The following is a 22,240-nucleotide window of genomic DNA, read 5'->3' as shown; positions in this document are numbered from 1 at the left end:
TCTTGAGATTAGCTAGCACATCTTAAATACAGGCTTGTGACTTGTGAGAGTCAGAAAGTACATGTAACCAATACATTATCTTGATTAGAAACATCAGGTAGTGAGAACAAACTTATCAAACGTAGCATTCTGATATCATATGAAATAATTTAAGCATTTAGCTCAAAACAAAGTAATAGGTCGTATAACTTAAGAACTTTATGAACCTTTTGCCATGATGCCATTATTAGAATTTCACAATTTTTCAAGAAAATTCTTTTTTACCGTATGTTCTAAAGTCGCGTCAAACTATTCTGTAAGCATATCACACGAAAATACTATTTATAAAATAATAATTTTCATACTTTTTTTTTCAGCTCCAACCAAATAACGTCTACATACATAAAATACATAGTACTATTATTTTTAATCATAAAACTATATATTTATTTGTTTATACTTAATAAAGTTATTGTGTTTTAAAAACATCAGATAGGCAATAATACACGTTGTCCCAGTCCTTCCACAGCCGAAAATGCGAACTAAGGGTTTTTCTATTAGCTCTTGAGACACCATGAAAGTTAGGGGTTTTAGGCTCTTCCCCCAATTCACCTTCGCTTCTGAACAGACATCGAATCTACAATTTCGCCACTCGATGCAGTTAAAACCCTAATTTGGGTTTCATAAAACCCCTAAAATCTCTGCAGAAAAGATGGTAGCAGCTGCTTTCAATGGCAGAGCAAAGCTGACCACTTTAACTTTCCTATTATGTCGTTCTTGTTTTAATCAATTGAACTATAGTGTTTCTGTTGGGGTACACTCTTCTGCTAAAGGATTTTGGGCACTCAACACATTGCATCGCTCTGGAAATTTCTTTCTTTATGTGAGTATTGTTCGTTTGGGTTTTTCAGTTTCTTTTACCTGAAAATGCTTATCCCCTCCGATATACTGATTTGTTTATCTAGTTTTCTCTTAATGCTGAAAATACGACTTTAATCTTGCCGTGGTAAGCATGTTATGTGAAAAGTTCGAAATAAAGAGTTGCCAAAGAAGTAAATAATAAATGGAGTGAGTGCCAAATGCTTATTTTTATTGATTTTGAGAGGAAAGGAACATACATGATATGCGAAGGTCTTTACCCTTTATATTTTGGAGTGGTTAGAGTAGGCTATAGTTTATTTTCATGGAATGAAGCTTGACAAAGTTAGTGCTTTTTTTATTTGTTTATGAAGAGTAGTTAGATAGGGTTGTTCTTGTTTGTGCAAGTGTGCTTAGAGCTACTGTCGTTATCAGTAACTAGACAAAAGAAATGAACTTTGATTCAAGCTGGCCCAGGTCCAACAATTAAGGTTTTGATCTTTAGTAAGAGACATGATACATGAAAATGTTGTTTGTGGTGATGATTGTTTGCAGCTTTTTTTTTTGGGGGTGGGGGTGGGGGGTGGGGGAGAGAGAGATGAGGTAGGGTTGGTGTTTGCATGTGAAATAGGTGTTGGTTAAAGTGATCGGGTTATATGCCATGAAGTTTATCTCATGTTAAGTTTGAACTAGGAAGGTATGAACAGTATTTTATATTATGGAGGCCTGTTGGCATACATGGGTGTAGGTAAGACTCATTTCACAATCAACTCAGAGAACACAATTTGAGATTGGGAAACTCTTTTTGCAACACTGAATTATGACATTATATTTCTTTCGACTCTAGTCCTGTTAACAATCTTGAGTCACTTGCTTTAGCTTTTTCTATTAGGGAAGTACATTTTTTTCTTTGGTTGTTTAATGTTGTGATTTACTGCTGATTTCTAATACAGAATTATATTAAATCCATCCCAGTTGGAGTCCTCCTCAATTGGCCAACTTTTGCCCCTAGTATTTTTGGCTGCTGCCAATCATTCTCAACCCAGGCATCCCCCGCTGAAATTGTGGATGATGTGTTGGCAGAAATTCTCATGGTTATGGCCAATTCTCAAAGTTCAGGAGAGGAACTCTGTGCTACATATATTGATAAGTTTTGCAATGACAGAAATCTATCAGGAGCCATTAGGCTAGTGCGAACCTTGCATGATAAAAGTATCCACCTCCGCCCTAGTGCATACGATCGCCTTCTGAAAGCTGCAATCGAGGAAAGCGATATTCACCTCCTATGTCAGTGTTTCAAGGATCTGTTAGTATCTTGCAAACCTCTGAATTCATCTACATATCTTATCTTTGCTCAGGCATTTATCAAGGAAAATGATGTTGCCTGCTTACTAAGATTTGTCCGGGAGATTTCGGAGTTAATATTTCCAAGTAGTACTCCAGTTATGAATAGGATCATCTTTGCCTTTGCTGAATGTGGACAGCTTGACAAGTCATTGCTGATTTTTGATCAGATGAAGAGTTTGAAATCCAAACCTGATGTGATCACATATAACACCATTTTGGGACTCTTAGGGAAGTGTGGTAGAATAGATGAAATGCTTAATCAGTTTGTGGCAATGAAAGAGGATGGTCTAATTCCTGATATTGTTTCGTATAATACCTTAATTACTGGATTGCGAAAGGTTGGCAGGCTTGAGTTGTGCTTAGTATTTTTCAGGGAGATGTGCGAGAGAGAAATTGAACCAGATTTGCGGACATATAGTGCTTTGATTGACAGCTTTGGAAAATCTGGTAATATTGAAGAATCACTGCGACTTTTTAATGAGATGAAGCACAGGGGTATCTGCCCATCAATTCATGTTTACAAATTACTGATCAGTAATTTAAAAAAAATGGGGAAGTTTGAGTTGGCTATTGCCTTTTCAAATGAGATGAAGGAATCAGTCTCAAATCATCGTGGGTCAAACTATAATCGACAGAAAAACAGATAGTATAGCAGTTCAAAATTGATCATGGACTCCAGTTGAGTAATGTATACAAAGAGCATCAGTTTGCTGCATGCTGTTGCCGGCGACTGCTGCTATCTTCAACAAAAAGGATATGTTGTGGTATGTATTTTCATAGTTTATATATGTTCTCTCAAACTTAAAATGGATCTGCAGACTGGTGTATGTTCATAGTATATGATTCTATTATTAAAGGCACAACTTCTTGTTTGGAATTATTGCCGTGCATATCGAAGTTTAAAAAGATCTTCTTTTGGTTACAGGCCAGTAAAGTTGAAGAACCTAACCAGCCATCTGGTCCAATGATAGGTTGACTTCCCCACGTTTGATGGTTGGATCTAGAAATGACTACACACCTGAATTTTTCAAAGTGTTATTCCTCGTGGGGATTGACCTAAATACGCTCTTATTCTGTATGATAAGGGAGAAGAGATGCGTCTAGTTGATGTTTAATGGTGTAAATATCAAATTATTTTGTGGATATTGTAACCTCGTTTATAGTTTGGTGCATCATGTAAGTGGTGTAAAAGGGCTTCTCTACTATCTGAGCTCCTTTTTTTTAGAAGAATAAACAGAGAGATATTACAATTGTATGATGTGGTTCATCCACCTTTACATGAGAAAAAAATCCCTTGTTCTCGTACCTCATTGATGTAACTTTCTAGTGATTAATGATATAGAATACTTGCCAGTAATGGTGGGACTACGATCAATTGATCTCTGTTTTTTCATTTCTGCTTCTGGCCCCTGCTTGCAAGCAGTGAAATGCCATTGCTATAAGAAACAAGTCGAATTATGTAATGTATGTCCTTTGTAAGAGCCAGAAAGGCTAGTCGAGTTCTAAAGAATAACGATAAAATATTACTTGGAACCAGGAAGTTGGTTAAAAAATTACAATCCGAACAAGATTTCTCAACTACACTAATAAGAAGAGCTCAATTACAGTATGTTAAAAAAAAAGCAATAAATCCAGACACTGATGCTGTTTCAGATTCTGCTAGAATCCCTCCCAAATGTGGAACGCCTTATCCAATCAGATACCACCAACACCCTTGTACGCCAACTGACTAGCTTGCTGAAATATGAAACCAAACACATTATTGGAAAAACTTACTCGCACTTATTGTTCACACCAAACAGAAAGAGTCATATACACAAAACTTTTACTAGTGAACCATTGCTATGTATTTTTGCACAAGTTTGTAACTCTTAAAGTTATACATTGTTTGGTTTGATGTAAACACTGTGTACGGTAATTTGACAAGACTTACTTACCTTGCATATACTGAATACCAGAGCCACTGAGTACTGTGACCTATGGAAACCCAGTCTCCAGGGAGTTGAGCTGCAGTCTGTTCCCCACCCAAAGGTGCAAATTGCCCCAAATGCCTATACCTGTAAGAGAGGGAAAACGAACAGACGCGAAGCATAAGATCAACAAAGGTCAGAGTTAAACACATACTGTCAACTCTAAGCAAGAGTTCATAAGATTTCCTATTCAAATATGAATGTCCATAATTAAGAGGTGGTCTACCTAAAAGGATGGAAGCGATGGCGCCCTGTTCCTCTAAATCTTAGTGGACCTTCTGGATTTGCTTCACATATTTGCAAGCGATTGAAACAGTCAGCGAGGTAGCTACCTTGTTGAGCCGCAACCTAGTTAGACAGTAATGACAGAAGAAGCATAAGATAAGGAATAGAAGCATATAAACAAGAGAAAATAATCTCTATATATTCATTCACCTGTGCTGTAGCAGGAAGATTTTTCATCTGAGAGTCTACTTCAGCAAGTAGTTTCTTGAACTTTTCGATGTTAATTTCAGCAACTTCTTCTGAACCCTTTAGTAAAGCATTAAAGTTTTTCAACTGCTTTTTCTTCAGATAAAGCTCCACTTGAGGGTACCTCTCACATATGTCTTGGATCACTTCTTTAAAATCTTCCACCCTTAGATTACCTGAATTGTTCTTGTCTGCCTTGCTAAATATGATTGAAATATCTTCCTGAAATGTATATTTCAACACTAAATGAAACGGAAAAGTTCAGAACAGAAACAAACGAATCAAAATGCCATAAGTGTGAGCATAATGCTGTCAATTCCTGATCTTGATTTTCAAACGTCGTACCAATATGAGGGAGAGGGAGAATGGAAGAGTTAAGTAAAATCAAGTTCCCTTAAGTACATTTAGGATTAGTAAATGAGGGTTGTTGCAAGTTGAGACTCCTTCAGGTTCCAAGAAATGCTGCTAAATTGTTGAAATTCAGTATAAGAAATCAAAATCTGAGTATAACTTTACCATGACACTGCGTTGGTTTACTGTGGCGCAATCTCCTAGAGCATAAATATCTTTGCATCCTTCAACTCTGAGCCATTCATCTGTTGCTAAGATTCGCCTGTTTGTCTGCAAACCATCAATGAAAACAGATTGGTACGAACGTGAGTTGGTGCTGAAACAAGAAAAGATTAACAAGAAATGCAGTAATACTAAAATTGAACATACCTGACCAATTTGCTTCATGAAATCCATAACGACAGGACGAGATCCAATGCCAGTAGCCCAGACACACATTCCATATGGTATGATAACAGTTTGTCCAGTGCTTCTCTCTTTAGTTGATATTTCACGATCACTTACTTTCACCACCATTGATCCAGTTTTCAGCTCGATACCGTCTCTAGCAAATTTTTCCTCAGCAAAGGCCGTAATTCTTTTGTCAAACCTGAAAAGGTGAAATATTGAACAGCTTATTGCAGATCCTCACAGATAGGTGAGCAAGCAAACAAGTTACAAGCTATAATATCGTATGAATTGCATCAATTGATCGAAAAGCATATTTCAATCCGACCAACATAGGTTCAAAATCAAAAGCTATAATGTAGTATGTGGAGAGAATGTTACTTACATGTTGAGTATATTATCTCCGGCCTCAAGTAGTGTTATACTGACGTATTCTTTAAGTGCAGGATACAACTTGGCGAGGTCCTCTTTCACAAAATCGTGAAGCTCTGCAGCAAACTCTACACCTGCTGGACCACCTCCAACAATCACAAAGTGAAGAATTCTCTTCTTCTCAGCTTCACTTATGCTTGGAAGGCTTGCCTTCTCGAAACAATCTATCACAGTCCTACGAATTCTCAGTGCATCTTCGACTTCCTGCATTGAAATATCATTGCTTGCTCTTCAAAGAACTATATAATGTGTACCTATACTTTCATTTTTGTGCTTATCTTAAGTATTGGTTTAGTTTATGCAAGATGAGTCACAAGACATAAATGTACCTTCATAGACTATAATTTAACAAAGACAGTTGCTTGGTAAAGGTACCTTTAGAAAGTGTGCATTCTCCACAACACCAGGGGTGTTGAAAGTATTTGCTCGAGCGCCCATAGCAATCACCAAGTAGTCATAATCTACGGTAAAATCTTCTATACCACCACCCAAATGAATTGGTTGGGTTGTTTTACAGTGAACTTTCTTGTTTACTGTGTCAATCTTATAACACTCAGCTTCCTTGAATTCAGCATCAAAGTTTTTCTGTTACACATAAATACGCGACAAGGCATCAGTAAGGGTGAAGATGAAAAACAACAAACATTAGATCAATGATGCTTATAATGGATGATGTGTATAACCTTTTTCACAATATTACGAATTGGTTCTACGATGCTCCTTGCTTCAACTGTACCACAAGTAACACTAGGTAACAGAGGAGTAAAGGCAAAATAGTTGCGAGGAGACACGACTTGGACAGAATAAGAAGGGTCTTTCAAATTCTTAAGAAAACTTGTTCCTGCCCAGCCTGTTCCAAGCACTACAATTTTCTTCTTCTTCTTAATAATATCATCCTGACCTGCATCAGCAAATGCAGTGTGACATACAGTAGCTAGCCCTCCGCCACTGCAAAATTACATCATAAATAAATTAGTGCCCGCGATATGAATCATCTATGTAGTCCACTATATTCAGGGGTCACACCTTCAAACAATTATTTGTGAAATATGACAGGTCATTGAGGAAGCAAGTAACCACAAGTGTTTGGATTTGCTGAAATCAGTGGCGGGAGCAAGGATTTTCACTAAGGGGTGCAAAATATAAAAAAAGTAACCGACATGAAAGCCAGAGTGAGTTCAACATCTACTATCTATATGTATAAATATAACGAATGTATAAACCGCGTAAGTTTCATTTGCAATGATTCAAATTCCTCATCTTTGTGTCTATTATGAGTGTAAGTTTTTCTTTAGATAAACAAACTCTACCCAAATTGTTGACTAAAAAAATGTATCCATTTATGGTTTCAACATTGCGCACACAACTAAATGAGAAATCGAAATGATAATTATTATTTTTTCATATTTTCTATATTATGGCAAAATACTCTGATCAATCATTCCAAAATGGAGTAACAGATTTCGAACCCCAAAACATTTTTATGTTCTGTTTTATATATAAGATGTTGAATCTGTTTCGTTCACAGAATACTGTTACAAATCCAAGTTTTGAATCCCATATACAGTATACTACTATTACATTTTATTTATCGAATCCCCCAACAAACAAGACAAATAAAAATGTTAAATTAAACAAGCAAATACTAAAATGAGAAAGAAAACAAACAACAAAAGTTGACAATACCTAACAGTGAAAAGCACAAGAAGTTTAGGAAGATGAGGGTAGTCATTGAAAGCCCTAGAGGCTCTTTGAAAAAAACTATAACCACTCATTATTATTATTATTATTATTATTGTGTTGCAACCTAATGAATTCACTTTACTCTTTCAATTTATATAATAAAGAAGGAAACTAAGGAGAAATTTGTCAAAAATTTTAAACTTTCCATACATGAACGTAGTTACAGCACAGCCACTTTTTATTGTTTGTTTGTTTGTTTTGCTTTTTTAAGGGACTACTAGTGGAGTAACTGTCAAGTAATAGCCAATTTTAACGCTATTTGACTTGTCAAATACCTAAAAACTAGGGAACCTGTCATTGTTTGATCTCCATCTTATTAGGACTATGCAAGTACAATCATAACTGGCGGTTAATGGTTATGGTTACAAAATCAAATTAAAACTTTATACTTGTGATATATATATAAGATAAATATTTATTCTCTTCGTCTACTTTTAATGGTCATAGATTCATAGTTTCCTTATTAGAGTTAAATTATAAAAATATATTTTACGATGTTTTTTTTACATCATTTTGATATGCAGTTTATAGTTTTTTTTTTTTATAGTTTTAAATATTTAAATTTTTTTATTTAAAATATCGAATTAATGTAATCTAATTTAACTTTAAGAATTAATTAAAGGGATAATTGTATAGAATGACAAACTAATAATGTAAAATAAATATAGTAGCTACCGTTTGATTTATTTGTGTTCCGTAGCAAATTGTTTGTCAGTCACCTATCTTCCTCATATTTTCGCTCGTCACTCTCCCTCTCTCGCTTTATACAATAGAATTGTATAAATTGTGTTTCCGTTTGTATAAAGCGAGAAAAAAATTATTTATACACATGCAACATATGTTTATGCCTATACACTTATAATTATACAATACAAATATTTCCCTGCCAAGTCTCTTTTGCCTTTTTCTCTTTCTCGTTTTATACAAATTCAATTTGTATATAATTTCTCTCTTTCTCGTTTTATACAATTTGATTCAATTGTATATTCCCTGCCAAAGTCTCTTTTCTCTTTCTCGTTTTATACAAATTCAAATTGTATATAATTTTTCTCTTTTTTGTTTTATACAATTCAATTTAATTGTATACAAATTCAAATTTTATACAGATATAAAACACACATACAATTGAATTGAGAGACTAATTAACAACGATTTTTATACAAATGAGAAGCTAACAACAATTTATACAAATGGCCTGCCAACGAAATTATATAAATATGAAGAGAAACCAACGAATTATACAATTGCATCTTTGTATATATGTATAGCGAAATAGGAATAACTTTCAGTTGTATATGTATAGCGAATTATACACACACACACATATATATATATATACACACACACACTTGCTATGGAGCGCAATTATACAAACTTTGCTATAACATACAAATTTAAATTTTGTGCTTCTATATGTGAAAGTTGCTCTTAGTAAATTGACTTTCGAAAAGCGTAATATCACAATTAAAAATAGGCAAAGTATTTGAATTTGATTTAGAATAATTAGTTTTTTTTTTAAAAAAAATAAAGTTGGAGGAACCGATTTACCTTGTTAAATTTTTTTATCCCTTTCCTAATATAACTCAACATTATATTATCATGTTTTTACGTTTCTTAACTGTTTAATAAGAATTTAGTCCAACTTAAAATTTGAATTGCTATATTGTATATTATATAAAATTGATAAAAACCAAAATATTAAATCATATTCCAATTTTGTAGCCATGGTATCTCAAAGATGGAGTGTTATCACAATTATAATTCTCGTAAGTATATTCATCTCACCCACTATTCAATGCACCACCTACATATTCAACGAAGATATATAAACTAAAACAATCATTGAAGTGAAATATGCATCAAACATGTTTGGTGATGCCATCAAGCTGCACCATTTCTATGCTTACTTTCAAGTAAGTCATCACAACATTGCAACTGAAGATCAGTTTCGACATTTTTTTAAAAAAAAATGTATAGTATGAATCAAGATTTAAGTTTCATTCTTCTAGCCATGTATATACATTGTAATGAACATTCCAACACATTTGTGGTGTTTTTTGAGGTTTATTAGCATGCTTCATCATCTCTGTTCCTTCAAATAGATAGTAATAGTTATGAATGGAAGAAAATAGAACACAACACCAGCATACATTAGCTACACCTCTCCACCAAGGAAGTGCACAATGTATAATACCATTATATTGATAATGTTAATAGATATCCAGTACTACAATAATGTTTGTCATGGTTTCTATTTTTAGAGTCAAACTATAAAAACTTTGACTAACATATTTTAAGATGCATTTTTTATCATATTAATATGCAAAAAATTGTCAATATTGCACTTCTTAACATTTTATACACTATTTTTTCATCATATTAATATGCAATTTAAAGTATTTTTCGTATAACTTTTGAATATCTAAATTTTTTGTTTAAAATATCAAATTAATATAATCAAATTTTAACTTTAAAAATTAGTCGCATTGACATTCCAAAAACGCAACATTACAATTAAAAGTGAACATCAGTAGTATTTGATTTTAAATAATTTATTTTATAAAATATATTTTTTTGAATAAGCTTGGAAGAACTGATTTGCCTTATTTAAAAAAGTTAATTTTTTTCCTAATATAACTCATACCACGTTTTTACGTTGACGTAATAATAAGAATTCTAGTCCAACTTAAATTTGAATTGCTAGGTTTTGTATATACTATAAAATTGATGAAAACCAAAATATTAAATCATTGTCATATTTTCTAACCATGGTATCTCAAATATGGAGTTTTATTACAATCATAATTCTTGTAGGTATATTCATCTCACCCACTATTCAATGCCCCATTAGATATGGAGATAGATGGAACGAAGATATTGATGATCCAAAACCAGACAAAAATTTCACTATAAACATGGAAAATTGTGTAGACCTTTCGTTTACTCCATGGTCGAAGGAAAAGTTTGAAGAACGTTATTGGACTATTAAAAAATGTAGCCTTGATTTTCATATAACAATTGAAGATAATTATGAATGCACAGGTAGATGGCCAATATTAGAATTCTACGAGGCCTTAAAGCAAGTAGAGATTTTCAAGAATAACGAAACAGCGCTAACACAACATATTTGTTATTTAGCTTTTTCAGACAAAGTTGAGGATAGTATTTTCCATATCAAAAGGCTTTTTAGATTACTTCCACCTAAAGAGACGCTAGGAGAATTATGCTTAGCTTTAGATCCAACTATGATTATCCATCAACATTGTCCTTATTGCACTTCTTAACCATGTATTTATTTATATATATTTAATCAACATTGTTAGTCATGAGTTATGATGTTTGGCAAATTTTGGATTTGTCTTCATCCTTATTGTTGTTCTTGCTTCTTTCCTTAAATTAGCAACTGATTTCATAATATTATGTTTTGAATATGGCTAATAACCCACTCACACTTAGGCACGACAACAGGCTACAAGCTGCACCTAAATATGGTGTTCCTCTCAAGAAACAAATCAATCACTTTTTTTTTCTATTTTGCCCTTGAGAATTAAATAATTGTTTGTTTCAAAGTTACAAGACTACTTTAATATGAAAATAATTATTTTTACCATTTTAATAATAGTTGATAGTAGGTTACACAGAAACTAGCAGCGTGATCCTTAACAAAATAAAAACCTAGCGGAAGGTACGATGGCTACTGCCAGCAATGGTTGGCTGCCTCTTCCACCCCAAAAACCTGTATACTTTCTTCGTGCCAAAGATGGGGTTTATCAGATGAGGCCCCTTAAGTGCAGAGGCGAATCCAGGATTTGAAGATTTTGAGTGCACCAATATAAACATAACTCAAATATAATGTATAAGTTAAACTTAAAATAAAACAGGCTTCCAATTGCACTCTATGTTTATTATGGATGCACGGTAAGTTTATCTTAATTTTTACCAGTTTTTCAAAATAGATATACATATGATTTTTTCAAAAGTTACCGAATGCACATGCACCCCAATGATATAGTGTGGGTCCGCCCTAGCTTAAGTGGGAACCATGGTTTAACCATAGGCAGAAACAACCACTGCACTGGCTTGGATCTCCTTTCATGGTTTGTCCCCTGATTTCTTTGTTCAAGGTCTAGAACGTAACAAAGGATATGCGACTTTTTACCCCAAACAAGGGGAAAAGACCTCAGCTAGAGAAGATAACAGAGATCCCAATGGTGAATTCTTTTGCTGCACTGGATAACAAGGAGGAGGAGCAAGTGGAGAAGGATACTAAGAAAGCACATGATAGACGTTCTTGTAAATCTTGGGTTGAATCATCCTTTGGAAAACTAAAACCGGACACAATAACATATGAAGTTGAAGTGAAGATGCTTGGCAGCATGTTTTGCAAGTGGAAACGAGAATCAAACTAAGAATTGGACACTAGTTGCACACAAAAAATCAACTAGTAGTCAGAGTCTTTCCCGTACTAGTCAAAATAATTCTCCATGTAGTGAAAAGGGTTTGAACCAGAAGAGCCAAGATACTAGTAATGCATCAAGAGACCTATTATGTTCGAATTACTTTGATGATTTGTTGAAGACTACTGAAAAGCAAGTAAGGTTAACAGAGAATGACCACGATTTTATCCAAGAAAAACAAGTCTCACCACCTGCTTTAAATAGCAGATTAAGTCCCAAGCTCGTGTATTTGTGCCTAATGTGTGCTTGCAAGGAAGAATGAGTCAAGTGACTTAGTGTCACATATAATTGATTTGGGTGAGGATTCTCTTGATGAAGATGGAGTGGATTCGGGAGAGAATTCTCTTGATGAAGATGAGGAAGACAATGTGTTGGACATTTGCTTTAATAGAGTGACTAGGAAGGAGATATAGCACTTAGGCAACAAAGAAGCGAAAGCAACAAAAGCAAAAAAAGACATATGAAAGGTAACATAGTTGGGACGGTAAAATGTCTGAAGAGTTTGTTCCAAGACACCTATTGATGCGACAGGCAAAACAAAATCATTTGACAGTATTAATAGGCTCAACTAGATCCAATAAATCAGTAAAGAAGGTATGAATCATCAAGTGTGGTTGGGCAATCAAACTTTTTTTAACTCATGCTTTAGTAATAGAAAGTTTGAGGCTGGTAAATCAACTTTCTTCTTGATTGACATATTTTTACATTATTTAAGTATTCTTATTTGTAATATCATTATGGAGTGTATTACAAACTATGTTACGATTAAAAATACGTAGTTCTCTTTAGCTCTTATTTTCTTCATGCTTGTTAGATAGCAGAAGTTAGATATTTCATTAGGATTACTAAGATAAGACCTAGCCCCCTTTGCTTGTATTTGTTCCTATTGACATTTTTTATGTTTAATAAAAGACCGCTAGACACTGTCTGATACAAAAAAAAAAGTAAAATTATATTAATCAAATTGCACTTTATATTAAATTTTTTTCAAGATTGTGCATATTTTATTCTGACACACAATAGTGGATAGAGAAAATAAAAAGTTTTCCTTTTAGTTGCGTTTCGTAGTTGAATGACTGTAGTTTCTTACTTTTTCTCTAAAAGTTTTGATTCCCTAAAAGCTTGTATTTCCTATCAGTCATCAATACAAGTTGGTTCATATCATATTACTCATAAAAATTGAAAGATTATTGTATGACAAAGAGAGTAAAATTGAAAGATTATTATCATTGAATTAATCATACAGGATGTCACAATCTATCTTAGTGAAGGGCATTCTCATTATATTAATATCAAAGGCGATGTAATTAAATTGTTGCGCCCAAATCCCTAATATGCTAAAAGGTAGTTTCTGAGAGAGCCGGTCACTATCCATACTTTGTACAGACAAGCAGAAATAGTCAGTTTTATCTTGTCGAAATAAATTTTGAGCATCAAACTTCAATACAGCATTTTCAACAAAATGAAATGCTATAGTCGGAAAATTTTTAAGATCTTCACTGATAGTTCCACGGTAACATAGTTCACCTTGTCTTGAGCTTATATGCTCTGTTAATGTCGTACCAATCACAAATCTTATTTCCTCCTTCAATTTATTGAATGCAATATGAGGCAAATAAGTTGAAGTGGTTCCGCTATCAACAAGCATTCCACCTTCGTAATTGATCCTCTTGAATATGCTTGAATCGATGTCAAGAAACTTGTCTCCCACACTGATTTTTTCTAAGGTTATATAGTATTTTCCTATAACTATAAACATGGGAGTAGAGTTTTCCAAAATTACAGGCTCTCCTCCCAAAACCAATGTGTTTGAATCATAGTCTTCGTCATTAATATTACCGATACAATAGGAAAATCCAGTATGATTTAGTTGAGAAATCAAAGAAATAGCTCGTTTGCTAAGTCCAAGAATTCCACTAACATGATTTGCGCCTTTAGAAAGTATTGAGGAACATCCAAACATAAGGCACTTGTTCATAGTCACATCAGTTCCATTTGGTGACTGAAATGTAAAAACTTCAGAAGCAAGATTTCCCTGAGTCATACCTGACATATATCTATATGTATACTCACATCTCTTCGAGTCACGTCCACATTCACCTTTAAGCATTATTAACTCACACATAGGTGTTTTACAAAACACATCTTCAATATATGATGAAGAATGTGAATAGACGTATAGTGGATATGGTGAGCGTTCACCACCCATGGTGTAGCCACAATGAACCCAAAGTAATAAACTACCAGTGTCCATGACAAGAATTTGTGGCACAGGAGGTGTGCCAATTTTTAATGGAACAAGAAACTCGTACCCTTCAAATGGGATAATTTGAAATGCATCAACATATTTTTCTAGATTATTGTCAATCAGAAGCTGTGAAATGCGAGCTTCTGATCTCATATTCATTCTTCTCACACGATCTTCTAGTGTAAGTTTTGGGTCGTAGAATGGAGATTTCCTTGAGTCACGGTGAATCATTTTTATCATTAGACCATTACTTTTGGTCTTGTGATCATGTTTGGTTGTGGTTTGATGAAGTTGTAGTAGCAATAAGGATGCTACAACAAACAACTTCATCATTTTGGTAAGTTGAATTATAGATCTTTTTCTTTTCCTTAAAAAACTAGCTAGAGACAAGTATAGTAAAAATAAAATGGAGTGCATTGAGTCATGTGGACAGTTTCGTTTTATAGGTGTAGTATCTTTTTTTCTGGTCTAATTGGGGATGGTTTTGTGTGATTCAACAACTTTGCTACATGCAAAAGTTGGTACACATATTTTGTGTTTGCGGTACCGTTCAATTTACGTGACACATTTTATGTTTTGTGAGTCAAACAGTTTAAGTTTGATCGAAAATTTGTAGATTAAATTTTCATTTTTTTAAAAATAAAATTTATATATTTGTAAACTACGTAAAAATACTATTAATTGATAATTCAAAATATTTAAAAGATGTATAAAAGATTTACAATCAAAAATAAACTTATTTAACTTTTGAAATTCGAAAGATTGACATATAAAATAGGGACCTATGTAATGCTATTTTATAAAGAAATGTTTCCTTTTTTGTAATACAAAGCAATGTAATAGACTTCTGGAAATTTGCGGTCCCAAGCGGGTGCAAAGTGAAGGAAAAAAACGCTTATCACCTAATTTTATTAAATTTACTTTCTCCAACTATTTTTACTATGTCCAAAATTGGCTTTGATACATTCTTTAATGAACAATAAATAGAATAATTTTACAATAAAATATAATAAATCAAATGTTTTGAGAAGTGTATTGGGAAACGAATATAGTTTATAATAAGGGTAATTGACTGGTGATGATTGCTGATAGTGATTCGTAATAACGATGGTGGCGATGATAGTTATAATGATGTAATTATCATATTATTTAGATTAAATTTTAAATCAATTTGAAATCAATCCAATCCAACGTCAACTTAATTCCTGACTCACATTTATTCATTGGTTTACAACATTTCGTATGTTTGAATGTTGTTTATGTGAATTTTGAGAAGTAAATGTTAAGTGGTAACTATTTTTTTTTTTTTTGTATTTGTTATTAGTTTATAAAGCTCCATGTACGTATAGATATAATTACTTTTAAATTTTCACGGACTTTTCCTTTATTTAGGCGTCCTTTGCTCATAAAAATAAATAATGGCAATATTTTAAAAAGTTAGAGCGACTATCTGAGCAATCAAACTCTTTAAATTAATAGAATTTTTTTTGCATAATTATATATAAATGTGTTCCTCAACTTAACCTAATTTCATATTTATATTTTTCAATTTTGGTTATGCACAAGTAGACACTTAAATTTGAATAAATAAATATATGAGTCCTACATGTTACAACACAAGTAGGACAAAAAATAATATGTAGGATGTCATGTTGGACACGTGTGTTTATTTGTTCAACTTTATACAAGTTTAAGTATCTACTTATGCACATCCAAAGTTGAAGGGCATTAATATAATTTGTAATTAAATTAAAGTACATATTTATGTATTATGTTTTTTTTTTTAACCTCAACTATTAACGGAGGATAAAAATAAACCATTCTACATAGTTCAAAATTTTGCAATTATTAATTACTATTCGATGTACATTAGAAGTTTATACAGATATAAAATTATTGCATTTGGTAACCAAAAAGTAGCAAAGAGCCAATGTAAAACTATTAAAGCATCATATTCGACTTGAATCTCTTCCAAAAATATATCTTCTTGTCCAATCCCATACAACTAAGATCCTTGTACGCCAGCTAACTTGCTTGCTGAAATAATGATAAATATTATATATTAATTAAGACTAAATCTTCTCAAAACATACATAATTATGTGATTATTGACGAATTAATACATTTAATTAATCACCTTGCATAAACAGAGTACCAAAGCCATTGTGTGCTACGACCCATTGATACCCAGTCTCCAGGAAGCTCTGCTGCTGCTTTGCTCCCACCTAATGGTGCAAATTGACCTAAATGTCGATATCTGCATCACAAAATTCTAGAATTAACCAGAGACGGATCTAAAATTTAAGCAAGTGCATAGAATCATTGCAGAACAATATCTTGGAACTCAAATTCTTAAACATATCATAACATTTGTGTGGCTATAAAAGACTTCTGAAACTTATGGTCTACATATGCCATATCATTTGCTAAAAAAGGATTAAGAAACAAAGGGAAGTGCTTGTCGAGTTGAGATGAATAAGTAACACTACGATCTGGGTTAAACTATGCTTACCTGAGTGAAACAGAGTAGAGTCAGGATTTTGATGAGGGAATTTAAAATATAAGGAAGTAAATACACGGAGAAGTAAGGAAATTCGTCGTCTACTATACAAAAATTGACTGTATACACACAAGAGTTAATTTCCAGCAAAGAGGATTCAAGTAAACCCCCTTGTGCTCCTCTAGCTCAACCCATACAGAAAATTTGGAATCTCAAATTTACTACAGTTAGCTATTGAGTGTGTATAACGGACTGTATTCTCATACATGCAACAGTAAAATAAGAAAATAATTCACTCTAGAAGAAAAAGCCATACGTGAAGGGTCGAAATGCATGACGCCCTGCACTTCCAAATAGGCGAGGACCTTCAGGGTTAGCGTTGCATTGTTCCCAACGGTTAAAGCAGCCAGCAAGATATGAACCTTGTTGAGCAGCAACCTACCAATGTGAACAGAAAAGGAACTGATATCAAAAAATGAAGTAAAACAAAAGAATCCCTTTGACTGTGGGATTACATACACTAAGATATCATCGATCAATACAGATATATACCTGAGCAGTAGCAGGTAGACTCTTCATTTGGGAATCGACATGAGAAAGGGCTAACTTAAATCCTTCAATATCTACCTCCTCTCTCTCATTTCCTTCTGAATCCTTGAATAACTCCGTTACTTGAAACAAATGGTTGCTCTTTAGGTACAGCTCCACTTGAGGATAGCGGATGATTATGTCTTCCAGAACATCTTGGAATTCTTTGATAGTTAAGGTTCCAGAACGATCCGTATCCGCTGCTTCAAAAATGGTTGAAATATCTTCCTGACGAAAATGCAAATTGAAGGTGAAAAATAATGAAAGCGTGATAATATTTTGAATCTAGTGCATGCTGGCGGTGTACTTCACTGATTACGATTTGTTAGGGGACTAAACTACATTGAAATTTAGGACTGTATTTTGCTTATTCATAGGAAGTTATTTATCATAAAAAGAAGAAAAAACAGAGTTGGGAATAGATATCCTGTAGTGTAGCTACTTGGCCAAAGGCTTGCATACCATAATTTTACGTTGATCGACAGTGGTACAATCACCAATAGCATACACATCGGGACAATCCTTTACTCGTAACCATTCATCAGTTGCTAGGATCCATCTCTTCCCCTACCAAATAAAAAATCACATGGTCATGATAACTTAATAATAAAGGAACCAGAGACGAATGAGTTTGTCCTTATTATATGTTCCTAATTTGTGGTGCAAATGTATGTATAGTTCCAAGTCGAAAGCAACGAGCTCAGTTGAACACAGAGAGCCCACACGAGGCAGCCACAACTCATCAGGGGCTTTATTGGTGCTTAATAACACAATAGACAAACACAAAGGGGGATCATAGTGCAAACGTACCTGGCCAATTTCTTCCATGAAATTCCTCACAAATGGGCGAGTACCGACTCCAGTAGACCACACAACCATTCCATGGGGCACAACGACATATTCTCCTGTAGATTTTACTTTCATGTTAACTGAATGTTCAGAAACACTAACAACACGGCAACCTGTCAAAACCTCAATTCCATCTCTTTGAAACTTAGTTTCAGCAAAACAGCTAATTCTTTCGTCAAACCTGCATAGACAATACATTATGATTCTAATAAGTTCCCAATATTGGAATCTCATTTTTTTAAGGTGACATGTAAGATCGTGAATTATTACGTGTTCAGGATATGATCTCCAGATTGGATGACGGTTATCTTCACTAGATCCTTAACTGAAGGGTATAATTTTACCAAATCATCATGAACAAAGTCATGTAGCTCAGCTGCAAATTCCACTCCGGTTGGACCCCCTCCGACTATAACGAAATGGAGATTGGTCCTTCTCTCTTCATCACTTAAGCCCGGGAGGACAGCTTTTTCAAAACAATCTATTACTGTCCTTCGTATCTTCTGAGCGTCTTCAACTTCCTGTATAACACATGATTCACTCTTCTGAGAAAACGAAAATTCTATTTTTGCCATTTCACACACGAAATCAAAAGAAACCATCAATCTGACTAATGAATCCAAAACTACTTTATCTATGAGGTCTAAAATTACATGTAGTCGCATAGTATAGAGAAAATGTGTAATGAATCCGCTATCTGAATTAATCACGAATAGAGACAGAGAAGTTAACCTTCAGAAAGTGACAATGTTCCACAACACCGGGAGTGTCAAAAGTGTTCACTTGAGCTCCTACTGCTACAACCAAATGGTCATAGTCTAGCGAAAAATTGTTCTCTCCAACCAAATTTTCGACAGTAGAACGGCAAATGACTTGATGGTTTTCAGGATCAATCTTCAGACATTCCGCTTCCCAAAATTGAATTTCTCCATTTCTCTGTAGGAAATAAACAAGAGTTCAGAAAAATACATAGGTATCAATCAAGAAAAACATGTACCAAGAAAAAAAAACAATCAAGAGCAACGTGATTAGAAATTGCGTGAGAAGAAAACTGGATGGTTCAGTTATATACTTGTATTTACACCAAACTACATTGATTTACCATAATTAAGCGATAAATTGATTTGGAACAAAACATGGGGTCTTGAGAGGGTGGTATGTACGTAGACCTTACCTCTACCTTGTAAAGGTAGAGAGACTGTTTCTGATAGACCTCGGCTCAAGTATAAAGCATAACAAAACAACAGGTTTGAAAAGGAAATATAATAATGTATGTCACATTGCCCAAAAAATGTCAAGAATAGTATCAACAAGAAGTAATATGATAACTGAAACAAAGTAAACAACGGGTAATAATAATAAATTAAAAAAGGTTATTAGGAGAGTAATACTAATATTGATAGGGAAATTAGACAACGCTAGATTATTATTAACCATGATTAACTGATGAAACTATAAGTTAAAGATACATGTTATGTATTTATTTGTTTATGGCGAACATTCTATGTGAGTAAGTTATGCACACCCGAAACAAGTTGTAACAAGAACTCATCTTACCTTCTTTATTATGTTCCTGACTGGCTCTACAACGCTTCGTGCCTCAACAGTTCCACAAGTGACACTAGGTAACAAAGGAGTAAATGCAAAGTAGTTACGCGGAGACACCACTTCAATATCATAGGAAGAAATATCCATATCCTTTAGGAAGCTGGTGCCAGCCCATCCTGTTCCAAGTACCACTACTTTCTTCCTCTTTTTTGAATCCAATCGACTCCTTTCAACAATTTTTTCATTGTTGTCTACATTTTCTGCATATACTAAGAGACCCCCGCTACTATAACACCAAAAAAAAAATATTCATAATCCATGGTTAATCAAAATAAGAGAAAAGCACATTGCCTAAGAAATATTACATGCAATTTTAGTGAACGGACATTTACTGATTTCATCTTTTAGGGAATCGACCCTCTTTGTTTGAATAAGAACATGTGGAGCTCAATATGTCTGGAAGCACGGGAGAACTTTGTTTGCTGATATTATTATCAGTATTCAATATTGGATCATTCATTTATAGCATTACTAATATACCTTCCTTATTCATCGCGAATTGGTTATTTGTCACATGGTCGCTTGCAATATGTTTGAAAGCCATTGGTCATACTAGTATTGTATACAGATCCGACAAGGAATTCTAGTTTTTGACTGAACAATTGGAACAAAAGGGATCAACCATAAGACCACAGGGTGACATTTTCAGGGGTCATTCGCACGAATGCCCCTATATTTTGTGATTTTTTTTTGCCCTTTAGTACTATAAGTAACAAAAAGGTAGCAGAAAATACACTTGACATAGAAAAACAAAACAAAATAAATAAAACCCATAAGTTTATATCTTCGTATCAAAATATAACACAAGTTATGCCTTATAAAAGTTATGTCACTTAATTCCTACAGAACTTATGTTGTTAGACACATATATTCAGTTCAGAACGCATAAGTTGGAATAACTTACTTCCTACAGAATTTATGTCAATAGAGGTATAATAAAGTTCAATTTCAGAACTCACAAAATTATGTCGCAAGAAACATAACTTATTCCTACAGAACCTTTGTTGAACAAGACAAGTTCTATAAACTTATGCGAGTGAATCAGCTACAACACAACTAATACCCAATAACTTTAACTCCTGCGAAATTTATGCTAGACAAAGCAAAAGTCCTCTAGACTTTATGTCTTGCAAAATTTTGACATAAATAAGGGTACTATAGCCTAGTGGTGGAGACAGGATATTTACGAAACACGCCACCACTAACTCATTCAATATGTTTGAAACCCATTGAAAAGGTCTAAAGCAACTAGGCTACAACAACCTATTCTGTCAAGGGTGTCCAAAATATGTTATTTAATCACTTCGTATATCATTTACTTGTATATGCAATATTTTTTCTGACGAAGGGTGTCCAATTGGATATCTAGCTTGCATGTGCCTATGCCCCCTACAAAATTTCTTTAAATGAGAAGCCGACCAAAAATTTAAGAGGCAAAAATTAAAGACCACCCGTAACAGAGGCAATCCATGCAAAAACTACGTAGCAAATAAAGGAGTAAATGATAATCGATGAAATTCCAGCTCGTACATGAGAGGACGTGTTGAAAATATAATTTACTATATAAAAATAAATATATCACACCAATAATTTAAACTACACAAGAAAAAAATGAGAAACTATATGAATGTACAAACATTTTAAGAGATCAAACAGAACATATACCTGATACAAGAAGCAACCAAAAGCCTGGAACAAGAACGGATATGAAGAGCTTTTTTCAAATATGAGAAACCCCTCATCTTATCAAAATGTTAAATAATTAACACTTTTATGGTAATTGTGTTACATAATCTGCTTAATTAGTTTAGTATATGGAAGAAAGTGAATTGATTTGACATAGAAAGAGAGTGTAAATTGTTGAACGTGGCAGCTTCTAACCCGAGTCTACAGATCTTAAAACCGTTAATTAAGTTTAATGACACTTGTAACTTCCCCTCTCCAAACACAAAAAATAATAATCAATAATTCATTAATTCAAAATTTTAAGAGGTTTAAAATCTAAAGAAATAAAAATAAGAAATAATTCAAGAGGTTTAATATTTACTATATATAAACATTAAAAAATAATTATATAATCATATATAAATAATATAATTTCAATCAAATAAGATGGTTCTGCTTGTGACCTAATAATTAATTTTTATCTTTACATAGAAGTGTTATTTGTTTATATATTTTAGTTACTAAATCTTAATTAGATGATTATTACTTATTACATTACATAAAAAAAAAAAACAGGAGCGTTCACGTTATAAATCATTGGAGAATGACAATAATATAAATTTTCCCTAATTGTGCCAATATATGAGAAACTGTGTATTATTATCTTTCAAATCCTTGTTAAGACAAACGTTATATATATATATATATATATATATATATATATATATATGTAAATCGTGAATCTCTTGAAACATAAGATTAGAAACTGACTTGGTGATTGGGGATG

General features: G+C 33.4%; 4 protein-coding genes across 4 annotated transcripts; 1 reads left to right on the top strand and 3 right to left on the bottom strand.

Moving 5' to 3' along the window:
* The first annotated feature begins 450 nt into the window (after positions 1 to 450).
* Positions 451 to 3,559, top strand: LOC101257087 (pentatricopeptide repeat-containing protein At1g11900). Its single transcript, XM_004243267.5, has 3 exons — positions 451 to 862; positions 1,791 to 2,948; positions 3,110 to 3,559. Exons 1-2 carry the CDS (start codon positions 692 to 694, stop codon positions 2,829 to 2,831), a joined length of 1,212 nt encoding a protein of 403 aa, XP_004243315.1. The 5' UTR covers positions 451 to 691; the 3' UTR covers positions 2,832 to 2,948; positions 3,110 to 3,559.
* A 78-nt stretch (positions 3,560 to 3,637) lies between these two features.
* On the bottom strand, positions 3,638 to 7,645 carry LOC101256786 (external alternative NAD(P)H-ubiquinone oxidoreductase B3, mitochondrial). Its single transcript, XM_004243266.5, has 10 exons — positions 7,482 to 7,645; positions 6,479 to 6,743; positions 6,171 to 6,380; positions 5,749 to 5,999; positions 5,346 to 5,565; positions 5,142 to 5,246; positions 4,590 to 4,847; positions 4,381 to 4,502; positions 4,122 to 4,241; positions 3,638 to 3,921 (listed from the first exon to the last, which is right to left on the bottom strand). The coding sequence occupies exons 1-10, from the start codon at positions 7,568 to 7,570 to the stop codon at positions 3,834 to 3,836; spliced, it is 1,728 nt and encodes a 575-aa protein (XP_004243314.1). The 5' UTR covers positions 7,571 to 7,645; the 3' UTR covers positions 3,638 to 3,833.
* Positions 7,646 to 13,229: 5,584 nt separating this feature from the next.
* Positions 13,230 to 14,474, bottom strand: LOC101259458 (aspartic proteinase CDR1-like). Its single transcript, XM_004243748.3, has one exon. It carries the CDS (start codon positions 14,472 to 14,474, stop codon positions 13,230 to 13,232), a length of 1,245 nt encoding a protein of 414 aa, XP_004243796.3.
* A 1,596-nt stretch (positions 14,475 to 16,070) lies between these two features.
* Positions 16,071 to 21,604, bottom strand: LOC101257386 (external alternative NAD(P)H-ubiquinone oxidoreductase B1, mitochondrial-like). The gene is made up of 10 exons (XM_004243268.4): positions 21,454 to 21,604; positions 19,738 to 20,014; positions 18,913 to 19,116; positions 18,451 to 18,701; positions 18,142 to 18,361; positions 17,794 to 17,898; positions 17,296 to 17,559; positions 17,060 to 17,181; positions 16,381 to 16,500; positions 16,071 to 16,280 (listed from the first exon to the last, which is right to left on the bottom strand). Exons 1-10 carry the CDS (start codon positions 21,528 to 21,530, stop codon positions 16,193 to 16,195), a joined length of 1,728 nt encoding a protein of 575 aa, XP_004243316.1. The 5' UTR covers positions 21,531 to 21,604; the 3' UTR covers positions 16,071 to 16,192.
* Positions 21,605 to 22,240: the final 636 nt, after the last annotated feature.

This window comes from Solanum lycopersicum, chromosome 7 (genome assembly GCF_036512215.1).
Source record: "Solanum lycopersicum chromosome 7, SLM_r2.1".
Taxonomy (NCBI): domain Eukaryota; kingdom Viridiplantae; phylum Streptophyta; class Magnoliopsida; order Solanales; family Solanaceae; genus Solanum; species Solanum lycopersicum.
This window is presented reverse-complemented; position numbering and strand designations above follow the sequence as displayed.